General features: G+C 34.7%; 3 protein-coding genes and 1 pseudogene across 6 annotated transcripts in view; 2 read left to right on the top strand and 2 right to left on the bottom strand.

The window, feature by feature from the left end:
- Positions 1-3,804, bottom strand: part of LOC109098623 (intermediate filament family orphan 2-like) — a 32,602-nt gene extending 28,798 nt beyond the window's left edge. The window contains exon 1 of one of the 4 annotated variants that reach the window (XM_042766866.1): positions 2,855-3,804. In XM_042766866.1, the coding sequence (XP_042622800.1) occupies positions 2,855-3,330 (476 nt within the window). In that variant the 5' untranslated portion in view covers positions 3,331-3,804. The remainder of the gene's footprint in view (positions 1-2,854) is intronic. The other 3 variants (XM_042766869.1, XM_042766867.1, XM_042766870.1) reach the window with 3 other exon arrangements.
- Positions 3,805-6,048: 2,244 nt separating this feature from the next.
- LOC109083836 (mRNA turnover protein 4 homolog) lies at positions 6,049-9,977 on the top strand. The gene is made up of 8 exons (XM_042766865.1): positions 6,049-6,160; positions 6,463-6,521; positions 6,880-6,983; positions 7,108-7,189; positions 7,276-7,343; positions 8,345-8,496; positions 9,023-9,099; positions 9,404-9,977. Exons 1-8 carry the CDS (start codon positions 6,133-6,135, stop codon positions 9,560-9,562), a joined length of 729 nt encoding a protein of 242 aa, XP_042622799.1. The 5' UTR covers positions 6,049-6,132; the 3' UTR covers positions 9,563-9,977.
- Positions 9,789-14,109, bottom strand: akr7a3 (aldo-keto reductase family 7, member A3 (aflatoxin aldehyde reductase)). Its single transcript, XM_042766864.1, has 7 exons — positions 13,754-14,109; positions 12,559-12,746; positions 12,313-12,417; positions 12,102-12,198; positions 11,080-11,179; positions 10,811-10,940; positions 9,789-10,184 (listed from the first exon to the last, which is right to left on the bottom strand). The coding sequence occupies exons 1-7, from the start codon at positions 14,031-14,033 to the stop codon at positions 10,023-10,025; spliced, it is 1,062 nt and encodes a 353-aa protein (XP_042622798.1). The 5' UTR covers positions 14,034-14,109; the 3' UTR covers positions 9,789-10,022.
- A 2,270-nt stretch (positions 14,110-16,379) lies between these two features.
- The window catches only part of LOC109084562, a 69,774-nt pseudogene continuing 65,468 nt past the window's right edge, over positions 16,380-20,685 (top strand).

Below are 20,685 nucleotides of genomic sequence, written 5' to 3'. Positions count from 1 at the left end.
ATAGTATTTTCTTGTAAAACGTACTAAGTCGATTTCCAAATTTTAAAAAGATTCAAAATTGCAAAACTGCATCCATCAATACTGTCTGAGAAAAACTGTCATTTAGATATAAAGAAATACTCATTTAGATTTAAAGTTAATACACATATATTCAACACATACAGACATTAAGATCCCAAACTTTGAATATCTTGGGAGCTGGTTTTCACATGTTTGAGCATTATAGCTTTTTATTTATTAGCTGATTAATTATTATAAGCTGATTAATTATTTTTTTAAGCCTTCAACGTGAAGAATTTGTTGGGGCCAATAGAAGCGAATGGACATGTAGGAACTCTACTTTCCAAATGCATGAGCGAATGATATGTGTGTGATGTAATGCACACCAGTGATTCACATGCAATAAAACTGTAGTCAGCACTAAAGACCAGCACGGGGTCAGATTTCTCCAGCAGGAAGAAAAGCTTACATGCACAATATGAATGCTGCAACCTGTGAACACGGGCGGTGAAATCAACACACACTGCTTATATGTCAGAAAGCACACATGCATGGTCATCTGTCATCATGCATCATCATTCACAGCTATCGATTAATGTGCTAATAAGCGTGTTCTACTTGTTAGCTATAATATATCCTAATTTTGCACTTAGAAGGAACAATTGTTTAGATGCAATACTAATTAACATGGAATGGAATGATCAACTAATGAATCTGAGTGTCATTAACTAACATTCATAACAGTGTCATAGAGCTATAAAGGACATGCAATCCAACAGCATTTACAATTACATTCGAGTTCATTGCCATTATTTGACTGTTCACATGAGTATCGGGATACATTTTAGTATGAATTTATGGTGTAAACAACTATTTATGGGCTTTTTAGCCCATTTTAATGTAATTTTTAATGTCTGCTGATTGCAATTGCTTAGAAACATAATTGCACACCTTATAAACAAATCGTACAGGATTTTATGTATCAAGGTTTAATGCTACTCATTGTCTCTCACAAATCATGCTTTTTCCCCTCTCACAATTCTAACTTCTTCTGAGGAAAAAACTCAGAATTGTGAGATAGAATTATGAGATATGAACTTACAATTATGAGATAAAAACTTAGATATAAAATCAGAATTGTGAGAAAAAGAATTGCGAGATATCAATGCATTTTTGTGAGATGTAAACTGAGATGAACTGCGAGAAAAAGTATTTTATCCTGTGGCAGAAACGGTCATCCATAGTTTCCACTATAGCCTATTATAGACTAAATTCTACATATAGACTCTCTTAAGTTTGACTTGGTAACTTTGTTTATGGTTGGCAAACTTCCTGTAGACCATACAAAAGAAATTCTAACAAAGAAAACAAAGATATTGACCTATTTCATATCTGAACTTGTCCGAGACTCATTTGAAGTTCCTCATGATGTCATAACTGATGGCGATCTCAGACAAAGACAAGCCCACAGTGTTAAGATAAGCTTCTGAATCACCCACAGGATGACCAGGATGTGACACATACACACTTGCTTCCTCTTTCCTCGCCTTCATTTTGTGCTCATTGTTGTGTCTTTTCTGAAGGGTAAGGAAGCAGTATTTACTAGCAGATCAGCACATGTCTGGGCAAAAGGGTAGCTGGATCACACACACACACACACACACACACACACACACACACACACACACACACACACACACACACACACTCATATTCACGTGGCTTCTCTCATGCCTCAGTGTTTGAAGTCATTCAGAAATCATGCATTAATAAAACCCATTCAACATCCATAAGAAATCTCATTCACAAAGACTGATCCATAAGGTTGGAAATCAGTCATCATGTCTGTGTCACATTCTAGTCAAAAATCATAAAAATTATATTTTGCCAAGGAAACAATAAAATAAAATAAAATAAATGGAGCACTGTTTTCAGGACAATTAAGCACATTTTACCCTCAAATTTTCAAAATGGTAAATTTTTCAATTATGATTTTCATTACTGTAATACAGTAATTTTTACTGTACTATTACCTTTTTTTATTTAAATCAGCATAAAATAAAATATTTATTTTGTTTAAATCAGCATGAATTAAAAGAAGTGCCAGAAATAATAGCACGATGTACTCATAAATTACTCATAAATCTTTTTTTTTTTTTTTTTTTTGCATTACAGCAATGAGATTTGGGGGTAAAATATGCAATATTTTCATGAAAATAATGTCACAATGATATATATATATATATATATATATATATATATATATATATATATATATATATATATATATACACACACACACACACACACACACACCATAACAGTTCAGTAAACTATTTTGTTTATGCAATAACATTTTTCTGTTAATTTTGACAGTCAGACATCATCTTGACCATCCATTAAGTCTCTGAATTTCTGTATCAAGTAAATGAATGAATGAAACAAATAACTTAATCATTGGGCAACTGTGATAAAAAGCTTCTCATATCATATTTCTGAAGACAGCTGCAAAATTTGCAGGAGGACTTCAGCTGCTGAGCAATGCAAGAAAAAATTGGTATATTTAGAGGTGACTCTATATAACAGTGATCACAGCTTCCCGGCATTTCATCATACATATCCTTATTGAAAAAGTGCTAATGAAGAAGCATTTATCATGCAAGCTCAAATGTTTATTCGGCCTGTATGGACGGTTTCCAGCTGTCCTGCATGCAAAACTGGGCCCTTCGATATTTGCTGTTCGCCTGCCAAGGTATTCTGCTGCAATGAATGAGTCCAGCACAGAAATGTTGACCAGCAGCAGGCTCATTTTCAGGCCTACAGAACACATAAGGCATGATGAAACAGTACTCACCTTCTCTTGTACTCATCCCGCTCCCGTTTGACTTTGGCCAGAACGTTATACAAGGCTCTCAGTTCTGGGGTGATGGTGTCGATTTGAACCCCGACGCCGTCCGGATGGGTCCAGGTGACCCCGGGTGCCTGGACAGTCTTCACACGCTCTCCTTGTTTCAAAATATGCGTAAAACTCCAGATGTTGCCTGGAAGTCTGGGTTCCAGAGAGTCCGTCTGGACAGCGATTTCACGCGTGAAGGTGAAGCCCGGGTGCCTCGGCTGACTGGAGGCTTGCTTCAGCTGGCTCTCCAGAAGTTTGTTCCTTCTCTCCAGCTCATGGACTTTGGCGAGGAAGCAGCGGAACCTCAGGTTGAGGGTCTTGAGGACATGGATGTTGGATCCCAGGTCGTTGCGCAGCGCTCTGGGAACCGCGTCCGACGGCGCGCCGCTCACCACACCGCCCAAAAAACCTTCTCCAAACAACAACGAGCTCATGGTTTCATACAAAAATAGATATCGGTGAGCTTTAATGACTTCAGTTCAAAGCTGGTGTGTCCATGCACTAGTCTTCTCATGCGTAAAAAAACCCCTAAGTATCATCGATTGATTAGAAACGAGCAATGCAATCATTATCTGTCTATCCTTCCAGGACGCATCATGTTCTCTATAGAAACGAGCAGGAATAACGGAGCGCGCGGTCTGTTAGTCAGCTTATTTCTGAAAGTCGGGGACATTTGGAGAACTGCGACTCATCTCAAACTCTCCGATCACACTGATGTTATTCTCACAGTCTCTTCCGCTGAACTCGCGCTACTGTTTTATACCGGACGCTACCGGCGAGACGGGATCGAGTTTCATACTCCTAAAAAAGGGAGCTCCGTAGCGAACCCTACGCCCCCGACGCGCCGCCCCGGGACACGGAGACGCGCATTCGCGCACACGGGAGGGAGTGCAGGAATCTGGCAACATCGCCCCCTCAAACAAACTCCAGCACGTTTTTATTTCACTTTAGGATATTTTGTTAATGTTTAATAATGAATGTATTAATTATTAAAGGTTGATCAAATATATTATTTAATATTTTATCTAAATAAATGCAACTTATATTTGTTAAATGTTAACTAAGTAGCTAATTATTACTTATTTTTTTTATCTAAATATATACAATTTATATCTTATTAACGTTTAATAATGAATTAACTATTAACAGCCTACTGATAAAATATATTACTTAATATTTTGATAATTGATTGATAATTCATTATTTAAATATTAATAATACCCTGTTAATACTGCTAAAATATATTATGAATTAATATTTTATCTAAATATATACAATTTGTACTTTATCAGTGTTTAATAAATAGCTATTAATAATATTAATATTGACAAATATTTTACGTATGATTTATTGTTTATCTGAATATATAAAATGGATATTTATCAATGTTTAATAATTAATCGTTGAATCATTATTATATTAATATTGATAAATAGTTTTTTATATATTTATCTGTAAATATATTTGTAATAATTATTTATTATTATCATTTTTATGTATTTTTGTATTACATTTTGATTTAAGATCTATCTAATTTTTATTTATATATTTAGCAGACGTTATTATTTGAGTAATATATTTATATTGTAACACTGCTTTCTGACCGTAACAAATGAACATTTTCAAGTTTTGCTCATTGCAAAAACATAACCAGCTTACTGAATTCAAATCATGATTAATTCAGAGTCATTGGTGAGATTTGAAAGGTTCATACCTCAGTTAATATTAATGATGGGCATTAAATGTGAAAGTGAGAGCAAGCTCATTAGCAAATACATAAATTAAAAAGGCGTTGAGGTGATTATTTTCACTTTTACATGTTGCGGCAACACAGAGCTTGAGTGTTTGCCTTTCACCAAATGACTGATGGATAGAATCAGACATTACACAAGCATTTACACCTTAAACCTGCCCTGGCTTGAAGTCTGTTTAACACTCTGCACATATGCACCAAACACACCCAAGGATTTCTGAGGATTATGTGCAATTTTTGCAATGGTTTTGAACAGACGGTCCAAGTATGCAAAATCAAAGTTTGGGAGTGCATACAAATCCTTTCATTCAGTTGTTAAGTGCCCATGTGAATCCATCTGTTCTCGTACAAATCTATAACAAGAAGGCAGTTCCTCTAATGAGTTTAAGCTGTCTGGGAAAAGAAGTCTTGTTAAGGAGAAATAATGTGTTGAAATGATCGGTTCTGGTCGTTTACTGCACTGTGTTTGTTGTGTTGTGACTAGTGAGGCATGTGAAAAGTACACTTATTTTATAGGGTTTGGGTACTGTGCCAACATTGCTTATTTAAAATCAAAGTATATAGTCAAAAAGTCATATTTAAGAGAAATAAAAAAGTTTAGAATTCATTTAATTCACTTTCCCTATATATAAAAGTACAGTGGAGAGGAAAAAATACTCAAAATAATACTTAAGAATAGTAATTAAGTGCAATTAATCAAGTACTTGACTGTGTGTTTAATTTGTTAAGTATTTGTTGATAGTTACTATGTAAACTAGTTGCTGTGTACTTTTTATTTACCAATGCTGATTAAGTGTAATGATCGGTTAGCTCATATCACATCAAATTGTGCAAATTATAATAATAATAGTAATAATAATAATAAACTTTATTTTCTATAGCGCCTTTAAATGTAGATCTCAAAGCGCTGAACAAAAACAAATAATACACTGTATAAAATAATACTTATTATTATTGTTAAACTTCATTCTCCTTTAAAAAACCTTTAATAACATAAAATAAACTTGTGTATCTTCATAGAATGTCACTAGAAATAAAAGAGAGTTACAGGAGTAGTTCACTTCCAGAATGAAAATTCTGCCGTCATTTACTCACCTTCCACTTTTTAAAAAAAACCTGGATAAGTATCTTTCTTCTGTTGAACACAAAATAAGATATTTTATATCTGAACAGTTAATGAGCACCATTGACTTCCAAAGCAGGTATCAGATATAAAATATCTTCTTTTGTGTTCAACAGAAGAAAGAAACTCATACAGGTTTGCAACAAGTGGAGGGTGAGTAAATGATGACAGAATTTTCAACCTGTCGACCAATCCCGGTGGGCGTGGTCGTCAGATTATGACGCGTTGCGCTCTGTCTCGTCTAATTAATATTCATAAGCACCAGCGAACACCACTAGGCGGCGGTGTGCTTCCTCTGAGTTTGTGAAGCACACTATCATCAGGCGAAGAAGAAAATACAGCGATCACAACGTGAGAGCCATGCCGAAATCCAAGAGAGACAAGAAAGGTGTTCATTTAATGTTTACATTTGGTTTTATCACTTATTATTACCCAGTTTTACACGACGTACAACCTTAGTTAAAAAGAGGGACCTGTCAGAGATTTTAAACGTATTTACAATTTAATCGGCACAGTAACTTACTGAAATAAAATCTTGTTTGTTACTTGTTGCTCGGACTTTAGTGTATGCGGTTAAACTGTAATTCATTTTAGTGCCATTTATTAATGTCATTGATGCAGCTGGGTGTGTTAGAAGTTGTTATTGTTTTTTTTTTTTTTTGTGCTATCATTAATAATAATTTTTTACAGTTTCTTTAACCAAAACAACCAAGAAGGGGTTAGAAGCCAAGCAAAACCTGATTGAAGAGGTTAGTATGACTTTTTATTGCTATTTTGGGTGACACTACAAGCATGTACCATGGTAAAAACATGGTATTATTTGAAGTAGTAGAATGACAGCAGTTCTCCAGCATGATTTGAGTTGCTCCCCTTGAAGCCCAAGATGCGCTACAGAACAAGAAAATCAGAAAATCTGTTTTACATCCAGTTTTTCTTAGTGACATACAGTGATATACTGTATCCCCTCTTGATAAGATCTATTTGTTTTGTATTTTTCACTTCTTCTTAACTGATTGCTTATTTCCAGACCTAAATTAGATATGCAATACCATCAACAATAGATATATGATCAATTAAAATATCTCTTTCCATTTCTCCCCCTCTCAGCTGCGGAAATGCGCAGACATCTACAGATATGTGTTTGTGTTCTCAGTAGAAAACATGAGAAACAACAGACTAAAAGACATCAGGACGGCCTGGAAACACAGCCGGTACACACACACACACATACACACACACACACACACACACTCTCCATGATGCTTCTGATTTACTGTTTTTATGCCTCATTTTAGGATTTCTAAGAGATTAAGGTATTTGGGTTTTGTGTTTCAGGTTCTTTTTCGGTAAGAACAAAGTCATGATGATCGCACTTGGTAAAGGACCGACAGACGAGTACAAAGATAATCTGCACAAAGTATGTTAGCGCAAGTCATCAATGATTTCATTGCTAATTTTATGAATTTGATCAACTACACTGGCTTCTGCTGGTTTGTTTTGCAGGTGAGCAAATTTCTCAGAGGTGAAGTAGGTGTTTTGTTCACAAACAAAACAAAAGATGAGGTCCGAGAGTAAGTTCTTCTAAACAACATTAAGACCAGACAAACCTATTCTTGATTAATTTCATGTCCTTGTACGCTTGATTGAGTAACACAAGTGTTAAAGGGATACTCTACCCCAAAATGAAAATTTTGTCATTAATCACTTACCCCCATGTCATTCCAAACCCGTAAAAGCTTCGTTCATCTTCAGAACACAATTTAAGATTTTTTGGATGAAAACCGGGAGGCTTGTGACTGTCCCATTGACTGCCAAGTAAATAACAGTGTCAAGGTCCAGAAAAGGTATGAAAGTCGTCATCAGAATACTCCATCTGCCATCAGATGTGCAAGCTGGGTTATATGTAGGGACGGGAACACTTTTTGTAAGCGAAGAAAACAAAAATAACAACTTTTTTCAACAATTCCTTTGTCAACGGTCTCCTCTGTGTCTCTCCATATCACCGAATGCTGTGTATGTCGTTTTTTTTTATGGGTGGGACAAGGATGCGCTGTTTCTACATATATTTAGCTTTGATTTGAAAGAAAACAGCACATCCTTGTGGCGCGGATGATACAGAAGAGCATACGCAGCATACGGTGATATGGAGAGACACAGAGGAGACTGTTCACAAAGGAATTATTGAATAAAGTCGTTATTTTTGTTTTCTTCACTTACAAAAAGTGTTCCTGTCGCTTCATATGACCCAGATTTCACATCTGATGGCAGATGGAGTATTCTGACTACGACTTTCATACCTTTTCTGGACCTTGACTGTTATTTACTTGGCAGTCAATGGGACAGTCACAAGCCTCCCGGTTTTTCATCCAAAAAATCTTAAATTGTGTTCTGAAGATGAACGAAGCTTTTACGGGTTTGGAATGACATGGGGGTAAGTGATTGACAAAATTTTCATTTTGGGGTGGAGTATCCCTTTAATCTACCAACATCCTTAATTTGTCAGATTTTATCCTTGAATTCTAACAAAACCTAATGAATTCCTTTTTTCCTAACAACTTTGTTATTTCCACAGATATTTCAGTAACTTTAAAGAGGTGGATTACGCTCGAGCAGGAAACGTAGCAACCATGGCTGTGACGCTGGATGAAGGTCCGCTGGAGCAGTTTCCACACTCGATGGAGCCTCAGCTCAGACAGCTGGGCCTCCCTACAGCGCTCAAGAAAGGTAAAGCATTAGTTAACATGAAGACTGTTACACAAAACAGTACACCCAGCAATGAAAAACTGCTGAAAATGTAGTCCCCCTCAGGCCATCCAAGATGTAGATGAGTTTGTTTCTTCATCAGATTTGGTGAAATGTAGCACTGCATCACTTGCTCAGCAATGGATGCTCTGCAGTGAATGGGTGCCGTCAGAATGAGAGTCCAAACAGCTGATAAAAACATCACAATAATCCACAAGTAATCCAATCCCTCAATCAATGTCTTGTGAAATGAAAAGTTTTTATCAGCTGTTTGGACTCTCATTCTGACGGCACCCATTCACTGCAGTAATGTAAGATCACTCCAAACATGTTGGATGTCCTGAGGGAAAGTAAATTTTTAGCAAAATTAAATTTTTGTCTAAAATATTCCTTTAATATAACCGTAGCTGCATCTGAAATTGTATTTTCAGAAGAGAATAAGTGCACTGTAAATGTATTGGACAGAGAGTATTTTGCACTAACTAACATATTATCAATCCATCTGCAGGTGTGGTGACATTGATAAAAGATTTTGAAGTGTGTAAAGAGGGAGACACGTTCACACCAGAACAGGCTCGAATTCTGGTGAGTTTGTGCCACTAATACACTGCAAAAATTCATCTTCTTTTTGAATGTATTTTTTTTAAGTCGTAATAACTTGAGCAGTGTTGCTTCTTCAAAAAAATTAGACGGAAGAAAGACAAAAAAATTTAAGAAGTAATTTTCAAATGTATTACATTAAAACAGTGCACTAGCAGACATCACATCTGTTTATTTGGATTAAATGCATTTTAAAAGTCCTTTCAGGTCATAAACTAGTCTTGGTTTTAAGGGATTCATTCAATCTTGCATTCTTCTAAAATGATGAAGTTTTGGCCTTTCATTTCAGAAACTCTTTGGAATCGAAATGGCGGAATTCAAAATATCAGTCAAGTGCATGTGGAATTCTGAATCCGGGGACTTTGAAAAGCTGACGGACGGTGACAGCGATGAGACCAAGAAAGAGGAAACCGATGAAGACTCAGAGGATGGAGAAGGGAGTGAATAAAACCTGAACACAGCCAATGGACTTTTTCTGTGAACATTCATTTTCTTCATTCAACATAAACCCATGAAAGGTTTTCTTGAGGGTTTTTCAGTGAGCTGCACGTTACTGTCAATCATTGGCACACTGTTTAGTGTCTAATTTCAACAACAGTTTTCTACAAAAATACAAGGTTTTTTAGTGTTAAATAGAAGTAATTTTAGCAAGAAGACAACAAAACAGCGATTCATCAGGATGCCACTATTACATTATTTTTATTGCATTCTCTTGTAAACATGAGGAAAAATCAAGTGTCTGTGAGCTCAGAAAGAGGTTTAATTGTATCATTGTGTTTAATAGGAAGCTGAAGGCTGGTCCAACTCAAATTATCACTGTTCACATAGAAAAATAAAGTGATCTCTATGTTAGTTCTTATAAATCAGGCTTCATATTATTATTATTTTCTCTGATTGTAATGGGGCGTCTAGCGGAAGTAGTTTGGACATTCATGAGCCACTAAATCCCAGGCGTGTTTGAAAGCGTCCACGACTTCCTGTTTGAGCGGACCTTCTGCTGCTGCCGTCAGGTTCTCACACAGCTGCTCCATGCTGGACATCCCGATGATGACCCCGTCACCCAGATCACCCTGTAACCACAGACATCAGCACATCACATACATCTCATTTATTTATACTGTGACTTAAAGGGACAAATTCTGTCGTCATTTACTCACCCTCAAGTTGTTCCAAACCGGTTTTGAGTTTCTTTCCTCTGTTGAACTCAATAGAGGCTATTTTGAAGAATGTTGGTAACCAAACATGACTATGGAAGTGAATGGCTACCGTCAAGTGTTCGGTTACCAACACTCTTCAATGAAACTCATACAGGTTTGAAACAACTTGAGAATTTAAATTTTTGGGTGAAAAAAAGTATTTGCCAAGGCAACATTGCTCGTTTTCCTTCAGTTTAACCTAATGCACTAAAATATAAATAAAAAAAATAAATAATATATATATATATATATATATATATATATATATATATATATATATATATATATATATATATATACACATACATACATATAAACACATATATACATATACACACATATATACATACATATATATATATGTGTGTGTGTGTGTGTGTCAAAATGACTATAACTAAAACTAAAGTAAAAACAGAAAATGTAAAAAAAAAAAATTTTTTCAAAATATTAACAAAAACTATAATAGTATATCAATGAGACTAAAATAGCACAGCTCCCACCTTCAGATGAGAGTGATGATACATCCAGCGAACAGCAGCTGATGTCAGGGTGGGTTTCTCTGAGCCGTACGCTGCTTCCAGAGCCTTCTGAATGCCATCTAGGCCTTTAAAATGACTCTCCTTCCAGTATCTGAAATTTATGTCATGCCCCGGAAACATGATCATATTTAACAAGAGCAAAGCCTTTTCATTATAAACTAACTATATCTAGAGACAGGTCACACAGGAATGAAAAAAATAAATAAATCACTAATGTGAATTGAATGCACCTGTCTCTGTAAGCACCAGCCCAACTGTTCCCGAAGAATCGCCCCGCAGGCTGAGCGCCGTCTTTATCTTCATAGTGATATTTCCCAGTGAGGAGCCCACCTGTGAGAGGATCGGGATTCAAGAGTTTGAGAAAATATATGCCATGCAATGTGAAGAAAAGGATTGGACTTGTGATCAGTGTATATTTACTGTGCATCATTTACAATTAAGTTTTCCAATTATACAAAAAGTGTGCAAAACATAAAATGCTAGCTAAGAAATTAGCCCAAGAAAGACTAAATAGACCATTGCAGAATGAATGATTTCAGATGATCAGTTGTGATTCTGGAGCACAAAACTAGTCTGAAGTCTCTGGGGTATATTTGTAGCAATAACCAAAAATACATTGTATGGGTCAAAATTATAGATTTTTCTTTTATGCCAAAAATCATTAGGATATTAAGTAAAGATCATGTTCCGTGAAGATATTTTGTAAATTTCCTACGGTAAATATCTCAAAACTTAATTTTTGATTAGGAATATGCATTGCTAAGAACTTCATTTGGACAAATTTAAAGATGATTTTCTCAGAATTTAGATTGTTTTGCACCCTCAGATTCCAGATTTTCAAAAAGTTGTATCTCAGCCAAATATTGTCTTATCCTAACAAACCATACATCAATGGAAATATTATTTATTCAGCTTTTGGTTGATTCAGAAATCTCAATTTTGAGAAATTGACCCTTATTGCTTAAATTATTAAATTATATTAATATTATATATTATATTCATATTTAGTGTATTATTGTTCTTATTTTTTTGTTTATTTATTTTAAATTTTAATTCAGAGTAAATATTAAACAGCATATTGGTTAACAAACAAGAACAAAACTATTGTTATTAAAGATAACAAGAAACAATGCATTATATATATAGCAGTTTAGTCAACAATGTTCTTCTGCTTGACTTCAGGTCTATTATTCATTAGGAACCAATTTATTATATTTTGCAAATACATTTAAACGAATATTGAATGCATTACCTGCCAGGGGATTGTATGCATAGAAACGGATGCCAAAGTATCTCAAACATGGCAGCAGTTCGGTCTCCACTTGACGTGTGGTTGCATTATACATGCCTTCGGAGGAAAACATCAACACTGTTCAAATTAACTTCCATTAATTCTTAAACAACACTTAACTTTAGTTTATACTAGTTCTTTTATATAGACTGACATCCATCCATCTGCTTACTTGATATACCGTAGGAAGCACCCAGTCGTTGTGTTTGCAGATGCAGTAGATTTCTGCCACTTCCCATGATGCATAGTTTGATAAGCCCAGCTCTTTGAATTTGCCCTAAACACCAACAAAAGTTGCATGATTCTGACAGCCTGTTTAGGTCAGACAGCCATAAACTATCAATAAGTCACCTGACTGTCAGGCATATATCAAAGTGCATGTCTGATGGACAAAGTCTAGAGCTCTGTAGTGTGTCACCTCTTTATGCAGCTCATTGCAGGCCTGGAGTGTGTCCTGAATGGGGTTCTGGTGGTCCGGCGCGTGCAGGTAAAACAGGTCCACACATTGTGTGCGCAGCCTCTTCAGGGACGTTTCCAGCTGATTCCGGACACTCTCTGGTTTGAGTGTTTTCCCCTCCCAGGGGTTTGCTTTAGTCGCAATTCGAACTGACAAACACAAACGAAAAGAAAGCACTTAGCATGATAAAAATATACTGCCCTTTTAGACTCCCCTTTAGATTTTGTGTTATTTTAGTATCATTTGAGAGACTTTTACAATTTTTTATTAATATTTTGATTAGATTTTTTACTTTAAGATTTTGATCAGTTTTAGTATGTGTATTGTTATTTAAGTTCTATAAATGTTTTTATTAATTTTAATTTCAGTTTTAGTTGTTTTAGTATTTCAAATTTTATTTACATTTAGATTTTTATTCATTCATTTAGCAGACGCTCTTTTATATTATATATTATTTTATTTTTATATTTATATTATATATTATGTTATTTTTTTTCTTCAGTTAACGAAATATTTTTTTTTCTATGGTTTTAGTTTTAATGTTAATAACCCTGATGTGATTACGCAAGAAACATGTAACATCACAAGCATGAGTAAAAATATAATTTTATTTATTATTATTATTATTATGTACCTCATTTTGCATTGTTGTTTCTTTTTATTTTTAATCCCCTCCAGCATGTTTCATCTTATTTCTCACTGCTTGACATGCTATTTAATATGATTTGTCTCTGAATTAAAATAATAATACACTAAAGATAAAGTATTTAAGTTTAGTATATTCATTTATTTAACAGGGACCATGCACAAGTGTTGTGCCAGAGTTAGCCACAGAGCTAATATGCATCAGCAGTCCCATTTTTAATTATAATAATAAAAATGTATAACAAACAATACAAATAATAAACAGTATTAAATAATAAATAATTAAAGCACTATTTACAAATAAAAAATAAAATACTAAACAAAAGTACACGATCCATAAATGTACATTTTATGCACAAGCCTACTACATATTGCAGAAATAGTATGACCAGTATGGAAGTATGCTAATGTATACACGGCATATTCTTTGAACTTACAAATAAACATGCCACGTGCAATGTCATGTGATCCACCCACTCATTTCTATGGTGATCAGAGTCACTAGTTTTACCTGTTTTCGGAAGCTGCATGTTCCCTATGATGGTCTCCGCCTGTCCATCATTGTACATGAACGCGGTGTCCAGCTCACCGTGCCCGCGCTCTAAGAACACCTGCACCAGCTGGGCGCTCAGGTGCGCGTCCGCGCGGCCCCCAAACGCCATGGAGCCCAGAAGAGTTACGGGGAGTTTGGACTGAGACATGCTGCGGAGGTGAATAAAGCGTGATGTTTTGAGTCTGGGGAGGAATAGGCGGCGAGCTGCACTCAGGCCGACTCCGACAGCGCACTGCATAGTAAAGTTCCTGTAAAGCAGAGAGTACAACCAGGTCGAAGACTGAGGGGCCGTCGCGAAAGTGTCGAAATTGTGCGTAAACGTAGAGGTCCGCGCCGAGGAGTGTCATTGGTCAGCAAAAGGAGGTGGACATTTGAAAGTCCATGGTTCATCATTCACCTCATCAAAATAGCGATGCAGTTTTTCCAAATATCACTTACCATGCTTTTAAACACATGCAATTCCCTTTATAACCTGAAGATGTCCGCAGAATACAAATAACCCATAAATCTGTAGGGGACCAAAAACCTGATCCAAAATCTGGCTACACTTTATGCGAATGTATTTGGAAAACTGTATATTTTAATTAGTTTTTCACTGCTTGTAATAACCATTTGGCCTTTATTAGTTAATTTTTAATGATGTAGTGCAGATTCTTAAACAGGGGAACTCTGCAAACTCCCAGAAAGGGCCAAATAAGTCTTACAATATTTACATTTGTTTAGATCGACATAATTTTAATTAAAATTCTATAAAATACTAAAATAAAATAAATGTGTACAACATCACAGTGACATCATATATATATATTTTTAAATTGTATTTAGTTAATTATTTTTATTCTAACATGAGGTAGCCTTCGAAAATTGTTTTGGACAAGGGGACAAAAAAGTAAAAAAGGTTGAGGATCAGTGCTGTAGTGTGGAAAATGCATTTTTAAAAGCACAAATATCAAATGCGGTCTCTCAATATGAGATCATATTGTCAAACTGATCCGTAAGGTATTCAACTACAGAGTTTTCAAATTACTTCATTACATCATTGCAAGTAATTATCATGTCAATGATTATGATTTAGGATTCCAGAAGATATGAAATCTAGCATTGAATTTATTCAGAATCCTCCATCTCATAAGAGTAAATTTGAATAATGCACTTTACAGTAAAATGACAATTGATGTTTCATTTGCTACATTCATGACCTTTGAAGTCTTACATGACAGATGTTATGATAAAACTCCCTAATAGATTTATTATAGCAATTTAAGACTACAATATTGGTATACATTATACAAAAATGCTGTACAAATGATCTGCGAAGACCAAAGAATGTTAATGTTTGGTTCCACAATGTATTTCTCCTAGTGTAATTCTTTTAAACATTCTTGAAAAGATTTCCACACAATATTCCTTTAGTGACATGTCCACATGTGCTCAAAATACCAGCCGTTGTTTTTATAGGTGTGTTTTAGTGTGGAAGCACATTGTGATCATGGCAGAGGTGTTGAACCCTGGCTGGCACTGACCTCTAGAGTCGGATCAGTGCTGTTAGGGAATGTTATCCAGGTTCTGTTGCCCCAGAATCCCTGATCCCAGCGCTGACCTCTGGATCCTTCTGCTCCGGCTGTGGCTCAGTGACCCCTCGACAGGCCCGATCTGTAAGAGAACAACTTCTGATGTCTTATGGTGAAGGTTTTGGATTATGGGTAATGCAGTGATGATTAGCTGTTGTTTCAAGTGGTGTCCAAAAAGTCTGATACCAGTAAAAATGCTTTTATTTTTATTTATTTTTCTAATTTAATATATATATATATATATATATATATATATATATATATATATATATATATATATATATATATATATATATATATATATATATATATATATATATATATATATTATTACAAATCAGTATGGTGATAATATTTAAAATATTCTAAGCAGAACAATTGTCAAAAGTTGAAGTGAAAAATTTGTATTTTACTATTTACTATTTTATGTTATTACATTACTATTTAAGAATAACTTTTTGAATTTTAGTTGGATGTATATCATCAAATATTATCAGCAGAACAATCTGAGCAAAAGTTGAAGTAAAAATTATTATTATTACATTACTATTTTAGAATCGCTCTTTGAATAGCTCAGTACAGTGTAAATATTAAATAATTATAATTATTTTATAAAATAAAAATTTTACTTAAATATTATAAATATATTATATTATTAAACATAATAAATTATATAATAAAATATGCCTTTTACCACAACAATATTATAGACTTTGTTATAATTAATTTTATTAAAAAAATGTAAATTACTTTATTTATATATATATATATATATATTTTTTTTTTTTTTTTGCCTAACATTCTGGTAAGGTTCTCTAAAAGTTATGAAAGTTTATGCATCGTTCATTGAACGTTTTTTAAACGTTGTTTCAGAACGTCCAGAGAAACATTTTATTATTTTTTAACATTATTTATTATTTAAAACTTTATTTTCAAATTTAAATAATAATAAATAAACACTGATGTTTTTATATGTGCTCTCAGATTTCATTGCTGGTACATTATCAGGTGTTTTGCTGTTCCTCAGTGCTCTGAACATTAAAAAAGTGAGTTCATTACAAAATGACCTTCATTTGAGACTGAAATCTGTCTAATAAAGTGTTTTCCTTTGAAGTAACGAGCTTTCCTCTCATTTGTAAGTCAGTCAGCTCTTCTGCTGCTTGTGCTTGTTTCTGTATTTGTGTCGTTCCTCTCAAAGGACATTCCCTTCACTGCTGCTACAGGAAGACAGAGTGTCCGGAGGGCATTTGGATCTCGGTTTGTGTCTGAGGTGGATCTGAGAGCCTTTTCCCTCCTGTCATCTGCTGCTGCGCTTTCAGTCCGCTCTCCACGCGCGTTAATATGGACTCAGATTAGTTTGTTTTAACCCCTTAGGTGTGATATTTAGGTGCATGACTCTTTTAGAGCAGCGTATGAGGATGGATATGTTATTTTACTCTTTAATCATACTAATTCATGGAATTGATGCAGCATCCCGATCTGGAAAAAACCTGATGCCGCACATGTGAGTAACTCTTGGCTTTGATCTATTGCGCGCGCTTCTATATTATTATTACTAGTTAGCTTTGAATATCACAATAGATAATGTATTCAATAAACGCATTTACGTCTCATGTTCGTGCTCATATTTAATAGTTTCTAAGTTATTTAAATAAAGCAAACTACAAACGTTTGTGTTCATTTTGGAAATACGCTTTGACGCGCATTTACGCGGATTTATTGATGAATTTGTGAGACGCTGGTTGAGGGAACTTTGGCTGACCTTCTGGTAGGGTTCAGTTACTTGAATAGATCATTCTTTTAAAATCGTCTGATCTTTAATGCAGTTTTAATAAGAAAAACGTTAGTTCTACATCATTTACAGAACGTATTTTTTTTTTTTCTGAAACATTTGAAACATTATTACGTCCCAGCTAACATTCTCAGCTAACGTTCTGGAAATGTTATTTCAAAGCTAGGAACAAACGTTCTGCTAGTAACGTTAATAGAACGTTTGTTCAAAGTTACCTGGTCTTTAATAGTTTACTTAAAACATTAACACAGAAACGTTATTTATGCATCATTCATGGAATGCTTTTTCCTGAAAAGTTTTAGTTTTAGTTAATGTTCATGTGACTTTTTTTAATGATCCTTCTTGTTTCAGAATGTTTAGACAACATTCAAAATTAACATTCCTGAAGTGTTCCCACAGTTCAGAATGATCAAATGGATGCTTCCTTGCATAACCAATAAAAAATGTTTTAAAAACATTTAAAAAACTGGATGGTTTGAATAGTCCGAGATCATTCAGAAATAATGTTTTATAACGTAATGGGAACTTCAGCAAACAATTTTTTAGACCATATTTCAGTTATCTGGGTACCTGTTTTGCAATGTTTGGAGAACATTCAAAAGAAATGTTCACATAATGTTGGCAAAATGCTAAAACGAAACATTATCTTAACGTGCGTAATGAAGAAAAAAAAACACTGGATGTTTTGAATGTCCTAAGAAGATTCAGAAATAAAGTTTTCAGTGGTTAACAGAAATGAGTGATCAACAGAAATAACAGACAAAGCACAGTTTCACTTCTCAGCAATGTAATGTAGTGCCAATTATCCCAGACATGACAATAATTGCCTGGAGGTTCACTGTGAACTGATTGTGTTTGAGGATAGAACATTTTTACAGAGTGACTAATATATCAGTTTGGGAACTTAATCTGTGTAAATCATGTGTATCTTGTCATCTGTTAGTGCAGAGATGATTAAGGTGATAGATTTTTACTTATTTTAGTGTTCACTATTGCACAACTTGACTTGGAATGTCTAAGTGATTGACAGTCTTACAAATTGTCCTGCTGTCAAATTCATTCGCGTTTATTAAAATTACATTGAAGGACTATTAGAAATTCCAGCTGACTAAATGATAAATGTTTATGATCCTTTATGTTTGGATTGTTGTGACCTAGTGGTTTAATATCTGGGCTTGTAACCAAAATGCTGTAGGTTCTTCTTAAAGACATTTCACTTCAGGTTGCTACATGAGGACTGAATCTGCAGGTTAACTGAAGTGTGTGTGTTTTATCTCCAGGAAAAATGTGTGTGCTGAGCAGGAGGTGAAGTTCGTGGCCCAGATGCAGCCATGCGTCCAGACCTTCACGCGGATGGTTAAAGCCTGGAAACAGGGATGCCAGGGACAGTCGTGGTGCATGGGCTACGAGAGGAGGTGGGTCTGATATTCACACACCAAAAACACTGACTGCACTGTAAGTAAACTTAAGTCTGATAAGTGAAAATCATCCGCTACTTGTACTATTTCTGCAGGATATAGCATGCATATTATGTATTGTACGCACATTTTCCACATAAATGTAATCTATTCAGAATATTTAAAAAAAAGTAGTATGTAGTATACACTATATTCTGATCTATATGCTGATCATTATGCATTTGTTCAAATCATTATTCCTAATGTTTTGCGGCAACAGTGTAGAACTTTAGAAATGTTTATTGTTGCACATACTTTTTCACATACTCTAAAAATAGTAGGGGTGCACGATAAATATCGGCCGATAATTAATGCGCATCTCGTCAGTAAAGCCGGTTCTCTAATCAGCGGTAAATTCCATCAGCATACACTATATGCTGATCATTTTGCATTTGTTCAAATCCTTATTCCTAATGTTATGCTGCAACAGTGTAGTACTTTAGAAATGTTTATTGCTGCATACCGTTTCAAATACTTAAAAAATAGTATGCAGTATACACTATATGCTTTGCAGTATGCATTTGTTCAGATCTTTGTACCTAATGTCATGCGGCAACAATGTAGCATAGTATTGTTTCAAATGTTTATTGTTGCATGCTGTTTCACATACTTAAAAAATAGTATGCAGGGTACACTATATGCTGTGCAGTATGCATTTATTCAAGTCCTTATCCCTAATGTTATGTGGCAACAATGTATTATAGCATTGTTTCAAATTGTTGCATACTATTTCACATACTTTAAATAATAGTATGCAGTGTACACTATATGCTGTGCAGTATGCATTTGTTCAAATCCTTATCCCTAATATTACGTGGCAGCAGTGTAGCATAGCATTGTTTCAAATTGTTGCATACTATTTCGCATACTTCAAAAAATAGTATGCAGTGTACACTATATGCTGTGCAGAATGCATTTGTTCCAGTCTCTATCCCTAAATATGCAATAGCAGTGGCCAAGCATGACCCTTAAAAAGTAAGAATATTTTATATCCAAAAATGCTATTTTGTTCTCATGCGCTACTTTTGTTCTCTAATCAGACTCTTTTAAGTGTAAGGTGTAGTTACACTCTTGATGAAAGCAGCAATTTGACAGGCATCTCCAGAGGATCTTGCATACCTACAAAATAAAGGGCAAACGCCCTGTGCTCCCACTGTGACACCCCTCCCCTCACTCTGGCTCGTTTTCTTCCATATACTTAGCATGTGAGAGACCCAGGCCCTGCAATTAGGGGCTATAAACAGGGTTACGACTCTGGTGCCGAGATGCAGGACTGTAAACTACAGGGAGCGGGAAACTCTGGATCTCACGTTCACAGAAAGCATCATTAAAGGGTGGATAAGAGAGAAGTGGCACTGATTATAGGCTCATGTGTTTGTGTTTTCACAAATCGGAGCTCATCCACAAATATTATTCATGACCTGATCCCTCAGTCACTGACTAACCACAAACACAGTCCAAAAGGTCTTAAATAGCTCGCAGAGAGAACGAGGATAAATGCTAAAAGCAGCTGATGACAGACTTACATGTGTACTCATAAAGAAAGTTTACCGGTCTTAATCTTTACCTTTTGGCTAAATGGAAAAACAAATGAAAAACCATGCATAGTCTTCTTTGTCTTTCTTTTCTTTTTTTAACAATACACTGGTTTCTTTTATGGTGCATATACAACAAATATACATTTTCAATATACTTTTTTTGTGCAAGTTTAAGACAGGGGTGCCTTCTTTTTTATTAAACAGTGGTTTGTTGAACAAATTGCTCTGTCTTTAAATAAATGTAATTATAATAAAAAAATTCTTAAGGATAAAAATCTACCTCAGCTAATGTTGTAAACTATAGGGAGCCCTATTGTTTGCACATTAATATAATATTAAATGTTACAATTAACTAACTATATAAATTCAATTACTCAACAATTTAAAAACATTGCAAACATGTAAATTGTATATATGGTAGTTTTTACATTAACTACTGGTCATTAATCAGGAGATTCAAGCATTTCAGAAAGCTGTTTAATCAATTTGATATATATGATAAATTTAATGATAAATGACAAATTTTGATAAT

Source organism: Cyprinus carpio, chromosome A11, assembly GCF_018340385.1.
Source record: "Cyprinus carpio isolate SPL01 chromosome A11, ASM1834038v1, whole genome shotgun sequence".
Lineage (NCBI taxonomy): Eukaryota > Metazoa > Chordata > Actinopteri > Cypriniformes > Cyprinidae > Cyprinus > Cyprinus carpio.
The sequence above is the reverse complement of the archived record's forward strand: the minus strand, read 5'-3'. Positions and strand labels throughout refer to the sequence as shown.